Genomic DNA, 17,689 nt, shown 5'->3' with positions numbered 1-17,689 from the left:
AGGCGGCCCCCAGGCTTTAGGCTAGGCACCCCAGAATCTAGATGCCGAGTGAGACCAGTGCACACGCGCCACCTGCCCTGTTCCCAGGATCCCGGGTGGTTCCGGGCGGGCTCTCCTGGGGATCCTGATGGCCAGGCTATGGCTCTGGGAGGTGGCTAGAGACTCGCACAGCGCCGGGCTCTGCTCCAGCGAGGTCCGGGCGCTCTTTCCCAGGCGCACAGGTTTAGAAATAGGACGGCCTTGCCTGGCCGCCGCCTCGGAGGCTCGGGTCCCCATATATAGTCATATCCACCGTCAACTGGGAGGCCGGCAGGAGGCAGCGAATGGGCGTGCGGGCCCCGCGGGAGGAGCGAGGAGGGGGCACGGGGCGGAGGCAGGAGACTGGGAAAGGGGGCAGGAGGAACAAGCTTTTCCAAAAAAGTATTGGCTGTCCTAAGGAATGCGGTCGCCCCCCTGGGAAAGTACATATCAGAGAGCAGCAGGCAGCTCCGCGCTCGCACTCCGTCTCAGCCACCCCACCGCGCTCGTGTCTTTGCTCCCGACGCTGCCTAAGGGCCCCTCGCCACTGCCACCATGGACGCCATCAAGAAGAAGATGCAGATGCTGAAGCTCGACAAAGAGAACGCCTTGGATCGAGCTGAGCAGGCGGAGGCTGACAAGAAGGCGGCGGAAGACCGAAGCAAGCAGGTCTGCGTCTACCCCGCCCCCCACCGCCCCGACTCAGCCCCCGGGACCCCAGCGGGCACCCTTTCCCCATCCCATCCCAAGCCCAGGGTGTCCAGGGGCGCACATCTTTAAAAAAAAAAATGGGAAGGAAGGAAGGAAAGAAAGAAAGAAAGAAAGAAAGAAAGAAAGAAAGAAAGAAAGAAAGAAAGGAGGGAGTTAGGTTGATTGGCTGATTCTAACTTTTCTGTCTTGTCCGCCGAAGATGCTGGTGGCCCTTCCAGAGTCCGCGAGGTCCATAAACTCCCTAGAGAGGCTCTTGACCCTCGGGATTGGGAACCAGTTTTGAAAGGGGAAGGGAGAAAGGATACCAATTCTCGATGTGACTGAGGGGAAGGGTGGGGGAGTCCAGCAAGGCTCAAGTCCTAAAGTGTCCGAAGTTCTTTGAACTTTTTGGTTGGGGAGAAAGAGCCCCTAGATAAGAGATGGAGACTTTGGAGGGAAGAGGGGGACTCACTTAATTATTTCCTAAGAACAAAGATGGAACAGACTAGAAGACACAAACGGAAAGCTAGCCAAACAGGGGCGTGTTTCTGTAACCCTTCAAGTCGGGGACCTGAGCTCTCTAAGCTCTCCGCAAGAGAGTGTGGTCCCGGGGGTGGGGGGGGGGAATGTTGAGAGATGAGTCACTGAGCGGTTCCAGCTCTGGGAGAGAGATTACCTAGGGTCCCTTAAGCCCCAAAGCAGCGATCTCTCAGCCCCAGGGCCCCAGCCAACCTGGCACCCGTTTGTTGTGTGTCTCACACCCGGTCCATGCCGGCCGCCCGCGCCCGCTTGCCGCTGCCCCCAGCTCGAGGAGGACATCGCAGCGAAAGAGAAGCTGCTGCGGGCGTCGGAGGACGAGCGGGACCGGGTGCTAGAGGAGCTGCACAAGGCGGAGGACAGCCTCCTGGCTGCAGACGAGACCGCCGCCAAGGTACCCGGGCGCTCGGCGTGGCACGGCACACGAATGGCTAACTTTCTCTTTCTCTCTCCCTCCCTGTCTTTCCCTGTCTCTCTCTCTCTCCCACTGTCCCTGTCCTTTACGGTCTGTGCACCCTCACCCCGCACCTTGCGGGATCACGCTGCCTGCCGCACCCCACACCCTCCCCCCTCCCCCCGTACTCCCCGCCAACTCCCAGCTGGAAGATGAGCTGGTGTCACTGCAAAAGAAACTCAAGGGCACTGAAGATGAACTGGACAAATACTCTGAGGCTCTCAAAGATGCCCAGGAGAAGCTGGAGCTGGCTGAGAAAAAGGCCACAGATGTAAGTGCACGCTGACACTGCCTCCCTCACCTCCTGTCCGCGTGACCATTCTGGGGGTCACCACAGGGACTGCAGAGCAAAGGAGGGGGGGGGGTAAAACCTCCTCCTGCCGGGACACCTGCACACAGCCTGGCTGTGGCCCAGAGCACTGGATGACGCCTCTGACTACCGCTGAGCACATTCGTTTATATTCCATGCATTCCTTTTTCTCTTTTTCCTCTTCTTTACCTCCTCCCCTTTGGTCGGAGGTGGGTGGGTGAGAAGCTGAGAGAACACAGCCTCCAAATTGGGACTTATGGAGGGGAACTTATACCTGTTGGTATAAAGCCTCTGAAGTGTGTGTCATCACCAAGGTTTGTGCAAGACGGGGTTTTCTTGTTTGCCACCCTCAGTGGCCTCCATTGCTGAGCCTAGTCTGGACACAGAGAGCCTGGTCTTAAAATGTACTCACGCTCTTACTTCAAAGGCTAATCTTGCAGGCTACAGGGGACACTTTGAGGCGCTTTTTCTCACTAGGCAAACCTTAAGACCTGCCCAGGGAAGATGATACTTACTTGGGTCTGCAGTCTGAGGCACTAGATCCAGAAAGGACGCAGGGCGTTATATATAGCTCAGTGCTTTATAAGGCATAGAGAGCTGGCTGCCCCTCGCCCGCCCCACCCCCACCTGTCAGCCCTCTGACAGCCACCGCATACTCCAGGGTGTGATAGACACAGCTCCAGCTCGGCTAACACCCTCTCCACTGCCCTTCGGAATCTTAACTACAGAGCTAGCCTCTTCTGTCTAGAAAGTCAAGCTGAGGGTCAGTTTTCCAATGAACTGACTTCACCCCCACATTCCCCTGGAGAAGCCAGTTAAGCCTAGAGGCCCAATTAGAAAAGAATTCCTTGGGAAGCTGATAACAATTCCAAGAATGTGTGAGTAGCAGACAAAGCTACACCCGAAAGTCGAACCCCCAAGTCTGACAGCAGTTTGTACGGTTTTTGGTTTTGTGTTTTTGGATAATGTGTAATGCAGATTATCCAAGGGTTTTGAAACTGGCAAGGCCTTTTGTATCACGAAAGGCTTGAGATTTATCTAGTGTTCTTGGTAACTGAGTGGTATGGAGAACCAACAACTGGGACAGGACAAAAGGAAAACTTTCAGTGACAGTCAAGTTCCCTGGAAAGGAGGCTTGGGGAAGCATGGTTTAGTGAAAACTCATGCTAAAACCTACCTGACTTTAGAAAGAAAAAAAAAAAAAACAGCCTCCGCCAGTTTGTATAATGTGAATCAGATGTCTGCTTTGTCCGTGCTAAATGGAGGATACCCATCTCCCCCAAATCCTCTGGCAGGACATTTATTTAGGTTTTTCAAAAGAGCCGCCGATAGATCTAAGGGAGATATTCCTTATAAGGAAAGGAATTCAGAGAATTTGCAAATAGCCCAGTGTGAAAGAAAGCAGGAGGAAAGAAAGTTACTATAATTCTTAAGGGGGGGTAATAATTGTTGTAACTATGGAGTGGTAATCTTGTCTTCAGTGAGAAATTGTGGAGGGGGGTACTGGAATGGGGTGGGGCAGAAGCAGAAAAGAGGCTATTTAAAGTCAGCTGTGGGGCGGGGCCAGGAGGAGAGGGTGGTTCTTAACACCAGTTTTGGTTCTCTCTATGTGCTGGAAAACTGTCTCTAAATATGGTGAGAGTGTGCACTTCTCTGTTTCTTTTGGTTCGTGTATTTCTCATCTACCTCTGTAAAACACCGTTGGATCGTTGGAGACTAGGAATGTTGAAGGGAGTTTGTGACGTTATATTTAGAGCCATCTTGACTCACTTAAAATAGCTCAGACTTGAGGAGGAAAAGACAGGTGTCGCTTGAGGGGAGAGGTGGAAGTGAAGTCATTCTTCTGGAGAGTTGCAGTGAGGACGTTTTACTCTCTACTGTTAAAAAAAGTCATTTTTTGATTATTATTACTAAAATCATTTTCCTATTTTACCCAAGCTACTTTACAAGCTATAGTCTTCCAGAAACGGTTTTTTCCCAGTTTAAAAGGAGCTGGCATCCCTAGCAATCTGTTTTGGATTTTTACTGGTTTTTTCACCTACAGGAGGCTGAGTCCTGTTAAGACTCTGTTATCTTGGCTCCTTTCCCCCAATAACTGATGGAGCTGATATTTGCAGGATATGAGTCTTTATCCCTCTAGGTCTCCTTCCTGATGTAGTGACTCAGGCTTAACCAAACTCCGGTTTTCCCCTGGGATCTCTTGGGATGGGACCCAGCCACAGTATTTCCATCCCATAGCTAAACCTAACAACTAACTGCCCATAGCTCTTCAGTAGTGACATCAGCTTGAAAATAAACTCCTGAAACATGTTTGAAAAGCAAGATATTAAATCACTAGGATGGCTGCTTACTGCACTGGCAAGGGGCCAGCATTTTCCCTGGCTGCCTTTGGAGGGTGCAGATGCCCTGTCTGGGTATCCTCAAGGTTGGAGGCAGATGGTCTGGGAGCTTTGGGGAGGAGCTGTACCCACCACTGCTCAGCGAACCAACAGCTTGGAAACCAAGCAAGAGTCTCCACCTACAGGACTTGATTGAGGCCCTAGTGGGAGTTTGTAGGCTTGCTTTCTGCAGCAGAGACGGGTGGGGACTAGGAATTCCAGAGGTGTTCTGGTTTTGGAAGACAGCCTTGGCAGAAATGTTTTCTTTTTCTACCTTTGTTTATAACACACACACACACACACACGCACACATGCACGCACGCACACACTTAAATAAGGACTGACTTTAACAGCTCTCTTTGACCAAGATACAGGAGGATATAAAGCCCAGAGACTTGACAGGCTTTTAAAAACACAGCACAGGAGGGAATGGCCGAGATGGCTTCTTTAGAGATTGTATTTGTGTGACTTTGCAGCTGGTAACCAGAGGCTCTGTCACAGGCTTCTGTAGTCTTGTACCTGGGGTTCATCGGATTCCAGGTATCAGACTGAATTAAAACCAGGAAAGGTTAGGATGCTTGCCTTGTCTGAAATTGCACAACTGGACACGGGCCCCAGCCAAACTCTAAAGGCAGTGCCTGTGATTGTTTAATTATATCGTTTGAGTCTTAACTGTATGTAAGGCATTGTTCAGCGTTTTATAGTATCTGATAATTCTCAACAGCCCCGCGAAGAGCCCTGTGCTATTATACTCGTTTTTAACAGATGAAGCCCTGAGAAGGCATTTGTCCAAAGACCTAAGAGCCAGATTCAAATCTAGAACTGCTGTAATTAGAACAGTCTAACCACTCCGCATTGTCAGATAGGAATTTACACTTGGCCAGATAACTCAAGTGTTGTGGTTCTTGTAGTCAGGAGCTTGTGTTCCGGGATTCTTTACAAGAACCGGTTTCCCTGAGGTATTCATATCATAGGCTCCAAGTTCCTTGTTGGGATTCTGGGAAGTCGGGATTGCAGAGCGCTCCGGACTGCCAACAGGAGTCGCCATGGCCTTTAGCATTCGGAATGATGGCGCTCTTTATGACCAGAACAGTTCCTTTAGGGAGCAGTCAGGTTTTGGAAGGCTCCTACCCTGGCTCAGTTTCAGAGTAATCGGGATTCCGGAGCGCTCCAAGCGGCCAGCAGGAGTCGCCATAGGCTTTAGAATCTAGGTCCTCTACTTGGGGCCACCCAGGGGCAGCGGCAGAGTGGAAGCAAACGCCCTCCTGCGGTGGCCTTCCTCCAGGCGAAGCAGCCCAGAGCCGGTCGTCCCCGCGCGCACGCGCAGTGGTTCCACCGGCTGCCTGTTTCCCGGGGTCCGCGGTGCCCCGCCCGCCTGCCAGCCGCGCCCGTCCTCTGCTCTCGCGCACCCGCCCGCGGCTCTCTGCGGCCCCGAGGCCGTGACTTCCGGGCTGCTTCTGGGCCGCAGGGGGCGCCGGCATTGCAAAGCCGGCCTGGGCGGAACGCGCCGGACTTGGGCTCGGTAGCTGCAGCAGCAGAAGCAGCAGAAGCAGCAGTAGCAGCTACAGAGCGCAGAGACAGAGCACAGCCTCAGCCACCGCCTGGCCATGGCGGGTAGCAGCTCGCTGGAGGCGGTGCGGAGAAAGATTCGGAGCCTGCAAGAACAGGCGGACGCCGCGGAGGAGCGTGCGGGCAGCCTGCAGCGCGAGCTGGACCAGGAGCGGAAGCTGCGGGAGACCGTAAGGGACCCACCCATCACCCCAAGGCCCCATGCCGCACCTGGCGCACCTAGGCCAACTGGAACCCTGCTGCTCAGTCATGCCTTTGTATCTCTTGTCTAAAGTCAAAAAACCTCCGCGGGTAGCAGGAGTGCTGTTGAGAAGGTTCAGGGAGCGGTATTTTTCCCCTAAGAGGACTGCATTTCTGGGGCGATCATGAATTGTGTCCCAGGGATGTGCACTTTGCGCTACTGGCATTTATTTACTCAAACTGGGGTTGGAAGGAAGAGTCCCTCCTTTTAAAGATCAGTCTCTGGGGAGAAGCACTGTGGGACTTCGGGGCCTTCAGATGCTGGACTTTTGTCTGTGTTGATCCTGTGATTCCTAAAAGCTATTTCTCTATGGAGGTGAAAGACATTGACAGTACCGGGTTCTGAGGGAAGAACTAGAACTTGCAGAGCTTGCATCCCTTATAGCGTTAGGTTTCTCAGTCTTCCCATCTTCCAAGTAGATATCCCACTACAATAGATATCCTTTTGTTGCGAGTTTTGGAAAAAGTTGGCCAGATGTCAATGGTTACTGGTTATACCTCTTGCCGGCTACCCCCTCCTCTTTGTCTAATGTAGTACCTGGCTTCCTTTCTTCGTAAAGCAAATGTATCCAGCAAACAGAAACAAGGTTTCAAAGGGAGTTTAGGTATTAGAATTTATCGTGTGTGTGTGTGTGTGTGTGTGTGCGCGCGCGTGTGCGCGCGCGCATGAGTATTCGCACATGGCTGTGTCTTAAATCAAGGTATTCAAACACCTTGGGAGTTTTATGACAAACTATAATATGGTGTCCAGCTGTGCTTAATATACACAGGACTATTCCAAACTGAGTCATTCCTCCAGGCTGAGTGTAATGGTTGCATGGCTTGCAGAAACTTCACAACATGTTTTGTATAAAATACAGAGAACCAAGGGAGTCTTCCTAAGAGGAAGGCCCAACTAGAGGAAGTTTAAGATAAAAATACAGATAAAGATTAAAAATAATCAATAGATAAAAGATAGCAGTATTAGCTTGAGAGGACTAGTTAGCAAAAGTCCCACTGTAGAGGACTCCAGGTGGCTGGGGATACATTAATGGTGATCCATGCCTGGCTAACCACTGTGAATCAGTGAGCTAAAAAGCAGGATGCAGAGCACTGGGCCCAGTTTGGCAGTATTTGAATCCTGGCCCATCTCCTCTCTGGCTGCGGACAATTGTTAGTGCTTTGGTTTCCTCTGAGTCTAATGTGGCTAGTATGTAAAGAGATCACAGCCAGGCTTAGCAGACAGAGGTAGTGCTACTTACACTGCCCTTTCTTAGCAATGTCCAGCCCTGCCCTGCCCAGCATTCTTTACAGTAATGACTTGGCAATGGCTCCTAAAAATGGCCCTACTCACTTCATTACCCATAAAATCCCCCCATTTAAGGCTTTTAGTTAACAATTATTTTTTTTCAATTTTAGGAGGGGAATTAGGCAGGCTGGAAGGACTGTGGGTCGAAAAGGCATTAGTGATGGACCCTCACTAGACTCCTGGCCTAGTGACTGGTGGCACACACAGAAGACACACCTGCTGTCTTGTACCTTGTTTTGGTTTGTTTTTGTTTTGTTTTGGTTTTGGTAATAGCATTTGCAGGCTAGTTTGCTAAGGACAGAGCTTTCATTCATTTCAAAACTTCATGCCTTTGTTGAGAGCAATTTAAATCCCTTTTAAAGAAAATTTAAGATCATTTTTCAGGAATCCTCTAGCAGGGTGATTGGTATTCACAACAAAGGCTGAGTATGACCAGTGAGACTGATGCAAACTGCCGGTCACTCCTGACTCTTAGGCTGGAGCTCACGTATGGATGGAGCTAATTTAAGTCGTTATTAGGCATGGCTTAGGCTATGAGTTAAGCTAGCAGTTTCTCTTGGCAGCAAAGATTAAGATTTGGTGACAAAGCCCTGAGCCACTGCAGAAACTATTTCAGTGTAGAGTTGGCTCTGGTTCAGGTACTCCGAGGTTCGGGCAGACCTAAGGGGCCCTCTTAAACTGATATGTACCTTGGAAAAAGCAGGTATCGCTTACTTCCTCCTTGTTTGTTTTCCCAAGGCGTGTGGGCCCTTCAGAATCTTGGAATGAAGTTACTTTCCTTGATGGAATGCTTGACTCTAGGTCTTGTGTCCTAAGGGTTTTGTAGGGTGGTGAGACGCGTGTTTCAAGTAGAAAAAAAGCACTTCCCTCTCCAGCTTTCTGGGTAGAACCTGGCAGATGAGGAGACTTAGAAGTGCAGGCAGGTTCTTGATGGCTAACTTTATTAATCATGGGAAATAACCAATTTCCAAAACTCCCCAGCCCTTTCCTGACTCTTGAGCATTGGCAGCTTCTTCTGGAACCAGGAAACAATGTACTCTGCTTGCCACTTCTAGGGTGACTGTGACTGACTGGACTCCGGGTTCCCACTTTCCCATGCAGTCACAGCAAAGGCCCCTAAGGACCTCACTTTCTTCGCCTGTTGCTACGCCAGCATGCCTCCGAAATTACAGGCTTCGGCCCAGATAGAGGAGGTTGTGTTTATCTGTTCTCCATGGGAGTGCCCCTAATGTCCGTCCATCCGTGTGTGTGTGTGTGTGTGTGTGTGTGTGTGTGTTTTCCCTTTCTTGACCATATAAGGGCAGAAGTTTTACTTGGCTCTAGTCACTTTGGTCTTGCACAGCGGGCTGGGTGAAACCCTCTCTGTGTAACTACAGCTTACATGAAATAAAAGACCTGACCTTTGATCGTTTCAGGCTCCGCTCAGATTCAGTCAGGACTTTGAGAATATATTCCAGAGCATTGGCTTTCAGAGTAAAAGGGTTTTCTTCTGTCTGTACTGGCTCACACACGGGACTTTCATGTCAGTCTTCGATTTTATTCAAGTCTGGTTCGGAATAGCATTTTGCAGTGCTGAAGTGGAAACAAGGCTTTCTACACACATAGTCCCTTGTTGGGTCGGCAATAGCGAGCGCCTGTTTTCTCTGAAGGTAGCCACTTCCTTGTTTGGGGGCAGGGCAAAGGGTAGGAATGGTGAGCTGGCAGGACTTCCTTGGTGGGAGTTAGTACTTACAGGGGCAGGGAAATGTACAACACTGAGGTTCTCACATGTGTGAGCACTGGGTGGAGGTTTAACCAGGGCTCATAATTGCCCCGCTATAACAGTCTCTTTCTGAGTAGCTCACTACATGTTGAGTTCCAGGATCACTTTTGAAATAAAAGAAACCAGCAACCCAACTGGAAAGGCTTTGCTGGCAGTGTTGACAGATGGGGCCACTGTGAGAAGCCTAACTCAGTGCACTAAGAGTGATCTACATACCCAGGAATAGTTTGTGTCTGGGGTCTCAACCCTCCCCAAATGCCTTATTTCTATGTGCTTTTGACTGATAGGCACAGGGCAGTAGGTCCGTTCTGACAGACAGCAGCAACAAATACTTAAGACCACCTGGGTGCTGTGATGCCGAGACCCTCAGGAAATATCTAGCAAAGCTGCAACCCTGAGGAGAAAACCAAACCAGAAATAAGCTGGTGAAGGTGACAGGTGTGGGCCTATGGAGCACAGCACATAATAAATCAGGGTAACTCATGCATGCCATCTCTGCGCTTGAGATGGCCAAGGCAGAAGCATCGCCAGCCAGCCTAGACGTCAGAGTCTCAAAATGAGGGTAAGAGAATAAGAGACGGGACTTTTATTAGGAAATTAAACTTGTCTTGGGGTCTGAGGAGATCTTTAAAACTGTTAGGCCAGCATAAGAGAGCCCTTGGAGCAGAATGCAAGGTTCCCCCCAGGAAGGTGGTTTGTCAGTGAGCCCAGGTACCAGTCTCAAGCTCTCATTCTTGAGGGTTAGAGGGCAGTGTCCTTGTGTGAGCTCCTAGCCACTCTAAAAAAGAATCACGATGACTTGCTGATTTTCTTGCAGTAACTGCTTTGCTGGTGTTAGCCAGGATCTATCCAGACAGTCTCTTAACGTACTTGGAGTACTGCAGGTCAGGGGATGGTAGGGAACCTTTCACTCTGGTGTCTGGGAGAGACTCCAGGGGTGAGAACCACCAATCCCAAAGCATCCATAAACTCATATTTAAGAGGCCAAAGGGCTTGGATTTCAGTCCTGCCTCACATTGCCCTGATGGAGCTCTCCCGAGCATGCCTTAGCCCACTGGGTCCGAGGTCCTTCCCTTGGTCTTAGTAGAGAGCTTGCTGGGCAGCTCCTGCAATCCTTCCCAGCTTCCTTGGGTGGTGATGGAAGAGAAGGGCTTGCCATTTACATTGTGGGTCCTGCCCCTTCGCACTGGCCTCTCAATCTCTAGGCCTGGGAACCAGGAGTCTCTGTTTCTATTACACGTCTCCCAGTGGGGTCGTATGTCCAGCTAGTGGTGGCCCCTGTGTGAGGTTCAGGTTCAAATCCAGTTCAAACAATGAAGCTTCATTACATATACTTAAGAGTGTCTCCTCCAGATATGGTCTCTATAGCTTGGCCTTATCCTCTGCCAAAACTGGCCCAAAGGAACCAGTCCTAAGTCCAGCCACTGCATAGGCACCTGTGTGAAGCCCTTGACTGGTCTTCTTGGAGGTCGTTAAATAACCTGAGTGTCAGGGAGTTTAGAGTTGTAAAAACCGTGCTGGGGGAAGGATGTGGGGGGATATTTACAAAACAGCACTCAACTGAGCTGCATCAAGAGCCAGAGGAAGTGTGTAGAGGGGGTGGGAGCACAGAAGGAAGTGCAGATCGAATGTGGTGGGCCCTTGTGTGCAGAGAGGCAGGAACGAATCCGGGCTGCCATGGCTTCTGGTGCTGTGTGCCCCCCAACCCCCCAACCCCCCACCCCCATTTATTCCCACCTCTGTACATCAGCAGTCATCCTGTGAGCCAGTCGGGTCCTCGAGGTTTGGTTCCACTGTGGGGAACTTAGGATTTCATGTGCAGAAGTGTTTTTAAAATCCTGCCCATGTTTGTCTGATTCGCCAGCAGCAGGAATAGTGAGGGCACTTGCTTTTATCTTAAATAATAATGATTTTATTATGTAACACTATAGTAAGAAGGGGTCTTTTGAACATGACCTAGGCACTCTAGAGAAATCCATACCAGCCCTTCTTGGCCTTTAAAAAAAAATGATTTATTTGACTTGTCTAATGGCTGATATTCTCTTTTTTAAAAAAATATTTATTTATTTATTTATTTATTATGTATACAATGTTCTGTCTGTATGCCTGCAGGCCAGAAGAGGGCACCAGACCCCATTACAGATGGTTGTGAGCCACCATGTGGTTGCTGGGAGTTGAACTCAGGACCATTGGAAGAGCAGGCAATGCTCTTAACCTCTGAGCCATCTCTCCAGCCCTCTGATATTCTTATAGTAACTAATATTGTGATAACTAATATTTTTGTAGCAACTAATGCTGGTCAGGATTAGACTACCTGGGGCACTGGGTGTTCAGAGGTAGCCCAGGGGTCTTGAAACCACCGATCCCAATCGATTTTCTGTTTTTGTTTTCTGTCTCCACCCCACCATCCTGTTTGTAAAAGGAATAGATTTTTTTCTAGAAATGAAATACATATAAGAGGAAGAAATTTAACCTGACCCAGAGCTATGACCTTAATATGTATGTATTTCCAATTAAAGAGACTGAGGGAGATGACCCAGAGATTAAAAGCACTTGCTGCTCTTGTAGAGAACCTGGGTTCTGTTCCCAGTACCCACATGGCAGCTCACAACCCTCTGTAACTCCTGGCTCCAGTTGCAGAGCACCTGGAACTGGCTGCAAGCACACGTGTAGGGAAAACACTAGTACACATAAAATAAGAAGATAAAGGAATGGTTGTTCAAAGGCAGTTAACTCTCTGTAGTTAATAAATTGGTTATTCCAAGCCGGGCAGTGGTGGCGCACGCCTTTAATCCCAGCACTCGGGAGGCAGAGGCAGACTGATCTCTGTGAGTTCGAGGCCAGCCGGGTCTACAAGAGCTAGTTCCAGGACAGGAACCAAACGCTACGGAGAAACCCTGTCTCGAAAATTAAAAAAAAAAAAAAAAAAAAAAAAAAAAAAAAAAAAAAAGAAAGAAAGAAAGAAAGAAATTGGTTATTCCAATCCCTCCACTCTTCGAGGAAAAACTCAGTCATCCAGGACATTTCCAGCTTGGCCCAGTTCCAAGCTGTTCTCCGATAATGATTGACCTTGTGGGCTGGTTCAGTTGTAACTGCTCCTCCCCATTCATTCCACACTAGCCCTGCTTCCTGCCTCGGGCAGCAGTTACTACATAGTAGCTTTTTTCTTTGAGATAAGTGTGTCTAAAATGTGTGTGTGTGTGTGTGTGTGTGTGTGTGTGTGTGTGTGTGTGTATATATATATATATATATATATATTTTTTTTTTTTTTTTTAAAGACTGCAGCCATTCATGGTGGTGGGAGAGTCCCTGTTCACTGCCATTGCTCAGATAAGACCTAAGCAGATCTAGATGAGCGCAGAGCTGCAGGGTCTCAGTTCCTGTGACTCAAGGACGTGATTGCGGCCTCTCTCTAACTGCACATGCTTTTCTAGTTCCCTCAAGAACTTTGGAAGCTGTTGTTGTTTAAATTAGGGTGCTTTCACTTGCTCAGTTCAGTAGACGAGAGTGGCCTTGAACTTAAAGACAGGTGCTTAAGCAGAAAGCTGTAGCAAGAGCTCTGAAGCATGGATTGCGATTGCGAGAAAAAATGGCTCCTAAATATCCTAAGGGCTCATCAGCCTTTGGTGAACACTGGTTGGGAAAGGTTGAGGATAAATAACCTAGTTAGCAAGGCCCACCTTCCCTTCCAGGCAGTCTAGGCTCAGGGCTCTGATCACCGAGAGACTAGGACTCAGAGCAAAAGTACTTAGAGCAGGAAGCAGTCATTGCCTGCCCACGAGAGAAACACTTTAATTCAAAGCTTTTTAAATTAAAAGATTAAAATAAAAACAGTATCTATGTTGTTTCCCCCTTAGACTTGTGAAATTTCTTGTAACAACCTTGACTTTTAAGAAACTCCAATAAGCTTAGGGGGGAAAAAAAAAGACCTTGGGGCAATTTGTCTTGGCCTTGTTCCAGGAAGGTCAGTTATTCTAAAGAGGTTACCGAAAAGGTGGGGCAAGGGGGAAGTTTCTAGATGGTATTAGATCTCCATATGGTATGGTTTGTTGTTTTGGTTTCTGGTTTTTGTTTTTTTAATTTTCCTGGTATGTGTTTTTAAAACCACTGGATTTTAAAATATTCGGTCTCATTGTAAGTCTCCTTTGAGAAGTCACTTAGAGAAAGAATAGTTGAATGAAATGTGGCATTCCGAGTTCCGTTCATACTGTTGGGGACTCTGCAGCTGGGCCTGGATAGGGCCCCATGTTCCCCTTTCCAGCCTGCAGGGAGCTGTGAGGAAGCCTTCCTTCAAGCAGCAGGAAGGCAAGGCATGGAGACTAGGGCAGGACAGAGCTGTGTGAGCGTGTGTGAACACATGAGAGTACGTGAGCGTGTGTGAGCATGTGTGAGCACGTGAGCGTGTGTGAGCGTGTGTGAGCATGTGAGCGTGTGTGAGCGTGTGTGAACCTGTGAGCGTGTGTGAGCGTATGAGCATGTGAGCGTGTGTGTGTGTGTGTGTTGCTGATGGCCCACTCTCTGCTGAGAGTTGTTTCTAGGTTTGTGTCTTTCCAAGTGTGATGCTCGTGAGTGAGGACTTCAGCTGGTCAGGACTTGCAATACACTGGAAGATAGCTTACACCAGGCCCCAGACTTCCTGTCTGGAACCAGCACCTCCTTAGTCCTGGCCAGTTTCTGAAGGTACCACCCTGGCTTTCTCCCAGCTCTGAAGTGTCTCACTTTCTGCCTAGGCTGAAGCTGATGTAGCTTCTCTGAATAGACGTATCCAGCTGGTTGAGGAGGAGTTGGATCGTGCTCAGGAGCGTCTGGCCACAGCTCTGCAGAAGCTGGAGGAGGCTGAGAAGGCCGCAGATGAGAGTGAGAGGTGAGACTACACCATCCAGCTCCTGAGTGTGTCTGCACATTGCCCAACACACACACACACACTGAGAGATGAGACTGCACCATCCAGCTCCTGAGTGTGTCTGCACACTGCCCAACACACACACACACACACACACACACTGAGAGGGAGAGATGGCTTAGCACTTAAGAGCACTGACTGCCCTTTTGAGGACCGTGGTCTGAGTCCCAGCACCCACATGGCAGTTCACAAAGGTCTGTAACTCTAGCCTAGGGCATCTGATGCTCCCTTCTGGCCTCTGCAGGCATATGATGCACAGATGTACCTGTAAGCAAGATACCCAGATACATAAAAAAGTAAAATAATATAGCCCAAGAAGTCTTAGATCTAGAGAAAGGGGCTATGGTAACCAAATAGGTAGAAGAGAAAGCATAGATAAACCAGATCCAACCTACAGGCTCTGCAGAATTGAAATGTTCTGGATTTAATACATGTATACACACAGACACAGTCAGGGGCTTCTGTGTTTTGCATCTACTTCTACTGTAACCTGACTTTAAAGACCCAGCCTTGTCATAGTAAAGGGAACCATGTTTCTTGCAGGCCAGCTTTATCGATTTCTTTCTTAATAGTGGGATGGAACACCTGGAAAGAAGCAACTTACGAAAAGAAGGATTTATTTTGGCTCATGGTTCAAAGGGACGCAGCCCATCCTGGTGGGCAAGTTATGGTGACAGGAACATGAGGCAGCTGCTCACACACTGGGTCCACAGTCTGGAAGCAGATAGCAATGAATGCTAGTGCTTGGCTAGCTTCTCCTTCTTATGTAGTCAGGGACTCTCACCTGTGGAATGGTGCTGCCCACATTTAGAGTGGGTCTCCCCACCCTTACAGGCCCCATCTATAAACTCCCTCACGGGCGTGCCCAGAGGTTTGTTAACCAGGTGATTCTAGAGCCTGCCAAGTTAACAGTCCATTTTAACCATCCCACCACACACTAACCTCATGCAATCTGAAAGGCTTTTTAAATCTGTACTTTGCTGTGCAAGCCACAAAGTGTGAGAATACTACATGAGGCTCTTGGCATTCTATTGGTCGAGGGGTGGCATAGCAGTGTGAGCTCAGAACAGTGCGGGTATGCCTTACCCCTGCGGTGAACCTCTGCCCTCTGGCACTAGATACAAAGAGTCCCTGCAGACTTTAGGGCTAAGGAAGCTTGTTAGCTAAAGTTTTCCTCTTGTTCTTTACTACGGCTCAGTTTTCTTTGCTGGTCAAGAGTAGTCTTGCGCATAACTCCCTCCCTGTAGTGCACTTTGAAGGCAATCTGGCAGAACAGGACTGGAGGAGAGGGGATGTCTACTCGTTTATTTTGATGATTTCTTCTGGCGTCTGAGGGCACTGCACACACATGGCGCATATGCAAACACGTAGACAAACACAGACAGGAAATAAAAATCAATGCCTTTTAAAGAATAATGCTTTAGGGCTGGAGAGATGGCTCAGTGGTTAAGAGCATTGCCTGCTCTTCCAAAGGTCCTGAGTTCAATTCCCAGCAACCACATGGTGGCTCACAACCATCTGTAATGAGGTCTGGTACCCTCTTCTGGCCTGCAGACATACATGCAGACAGAATATTGTATACATAATAAATAAATAAATATTTAAAAAGAAAAGAATAATGCTTTATTAAAACTGCTTACTTAAGTTTTGTTAAGTGAAATCCATTTATGGTTTGCTTAAGCCACAAATCTGTAAAATCTAGATCAGCTAACATTTCCTGAACTGTAACACCATGCTACCATATCCAGTGCCAAAGTCTTGCCTCCCAACACCTAGTCATCCATTTTTTCTCTTTCTCTCACCCTCTGGATAGGGTTGCTCTGTGTGGCTGTCCTGGAACTCTCTATGTAGACGAGGGCAGCCTCTAACTCAGAGATCCACCTGCCTCTGCCTCCTGAGGGCAGGAATTAAAGGCATGTGCCACCACACCTGGCTATTCATCCATTTTTAATCTGAGGCTTCCCTCAGGAAAAGGGAGAAGGGGCATGATCGCTACATTAACAAATAAAGCATGGTAGCTTTCCTTGTTCCCATGCTTCCCGGACTCAGATAGGATCCTGACATAGCTCCTTCCCACGTAAGAATAGGTAACTTAGAGGCTGGAGAGATGGCTCAGAGGTTAAGAGCACTGGCTGTTCTTCCAGAGGTCCTGAGTTCAGTTCCCAGCAACCACATGGTGGTTCACAGCCATCTATAATGAGATCTGGTGCCTTCTTCTGGTGTGCAAACATACATGTAGGCAGAACACTGTATACATAATAAATAAATCTAAAAGAAAGTTGTTGTTGTTTTTTTTTAAAAAAAAATAGGTAATTTAGAAGTTTTACCAGTACCCAAAATGTTATCATTTTGCTGACCTTCCCTGTCCCTTTAAGAGACAAGCTCTGCCCACCCCCAATCGTGCCCCCACCCTTCCTGATGAGGCAAGCTGATTTCGAACCTCACTTCATCCCCTCTTTTTGTTTGTCCCTCTTCTGAAGATGTAACTATTGCCTCTCCCCTTCCCCCATTTTTGTCTTTATCTCTTCACTCCATAATCCCCTTATGCACTAAATAAACTCTGTACCCAAACTCTCTTCGCATGGCGTGTCTGTGTCCCACGGCCATGAATCTTTCCCAGAGTGCACCCAAAGATCTCATTCACAGTGAGCAGAGAGAAATATGTGTCTTTTCTGCAGTCTTGCTCTGTGCTGGAAAATAAATGGCTCTCTGTTCAACTTTGGTGAGCCGGGTGTGTGGAGCCCCATGTTCCGCAGCAGCAGTGGTCATCTCTCCGTCTCTGCTCTGCCCCTTGCTTGTCTTTCCAGAGGCATGAAAGTCATTGAAAGCCGAGCCCAAAAGGATGAAGAAAAGATGGAAATTCAGGAGATCCAGCTGAAAGAGGCCAAGCACATTGCTGAAGATGCTGACCGCAAATATGAAGAGGTGAGTTTCTGGGGCCCAGAGCCTTACAGACTCACAGCTGTGACCCAGAATAGGATGCTGTCTGGGTCCCTGGCTCTAGCAGTCAGCTTCCCTCATAGAAGTGGATGGTTCTGGGAAGCAGGATTCCTTTACCTGCAGAAACTGCTTCTTATTGTGATGAAGCCAGCACAGTCACCTGCACTGGGAGGAGAGACCAATACCTCCCCCCATACCCTAAAGACTGGGACAAAAACATCTTAAGCCAGAAAGAGGGAGAGCCAGGCCCTTAGGAAAGGAAGCTGGCCTGCTGTCATGATCCAGATGTTTCAGTTCAGATACTGTAGAGAACATGGACCCCAGAGCTCATTGGGAGATTTCATAGAGGCCTCTCCAGGGTGGTAGAAATCCTTCGTTATCCAGGCAGTGGTTGTGCACGTCTTTAATCCCAGCGCTCAGGAGGCAGAGGCAAAGACAGGCAGATCTCTGTGAGTTCGAGGCCAGCCTGGTCTACAGAGTGAGTTCCAGGACAGCTAGGACTGTTAAAAAATCAAAGAGAAATGCTTCGTTAGCACGGGCTCTGTCTGCAGTAACGTAGTCCCCTATGGAACAACGCGTGATGGTGACCGCAAGGGTGAC

The 17,689-nt window shown here is 48.8% G+C and overlaps 1 protein-coding gene across 9 annotated transcripts in view; it reads left to right on the top strand.

Annotated features, from left to right (window-relative positions):
* The first annotated feature begins 447 nt into the window (after positions 1–447).
* Tpm1 (tropomyosin 1) overlaps positions 448–17,689 on the top strand; it is a 28,348-nt gene continuing 11,106 nt past the window's right edge. For 2 of the 9 annotated variants that reach the window (XM_057766879.1, XM_057766880.1), the window contains exons 1-4: positions 453–687; positions 1,845–1,970; positions 13,977–14,110; positions 16,957–17,074. In XM_057766879.1, coding sequence (XP_057622862.1) covers positions 574–687; positions 1,845–1,970; positions 13,977–14,110; positions 16,957–17,074 — 492 coding nt within the window. In that variant the 5' untranslated portion in view covers positions 453–573. Of the gene's footprint in view, positions 688–1,844; positions 1,971–5,940; positions 6,127–13,976; positions 14,111–16,956; positions 17,075–17,689 lie in introns of those variants that run through there. The other 7 variants (XM_057766884.1, XM_057766885.1, XM_057766878.1 and 4 more) reach the window with 7 other exon arrangements.

The sequence above is a fragment of the Chionomys nivalis genome, chromosome 4, assembly GCF_950005125.1.
Source record: "Chionomys nivalis chromosome 4, mChiNiv1.1, whole genome shotgun sequence".
NCBI lineage: Eukaryota > Metazoa > Chordata > Mammalia > Rodentia > Cricetidae > Chionomys > Chionomys nivalis.
This window is presented reverse-complemented; position numbering and strand designations above follow the sequence as displayed.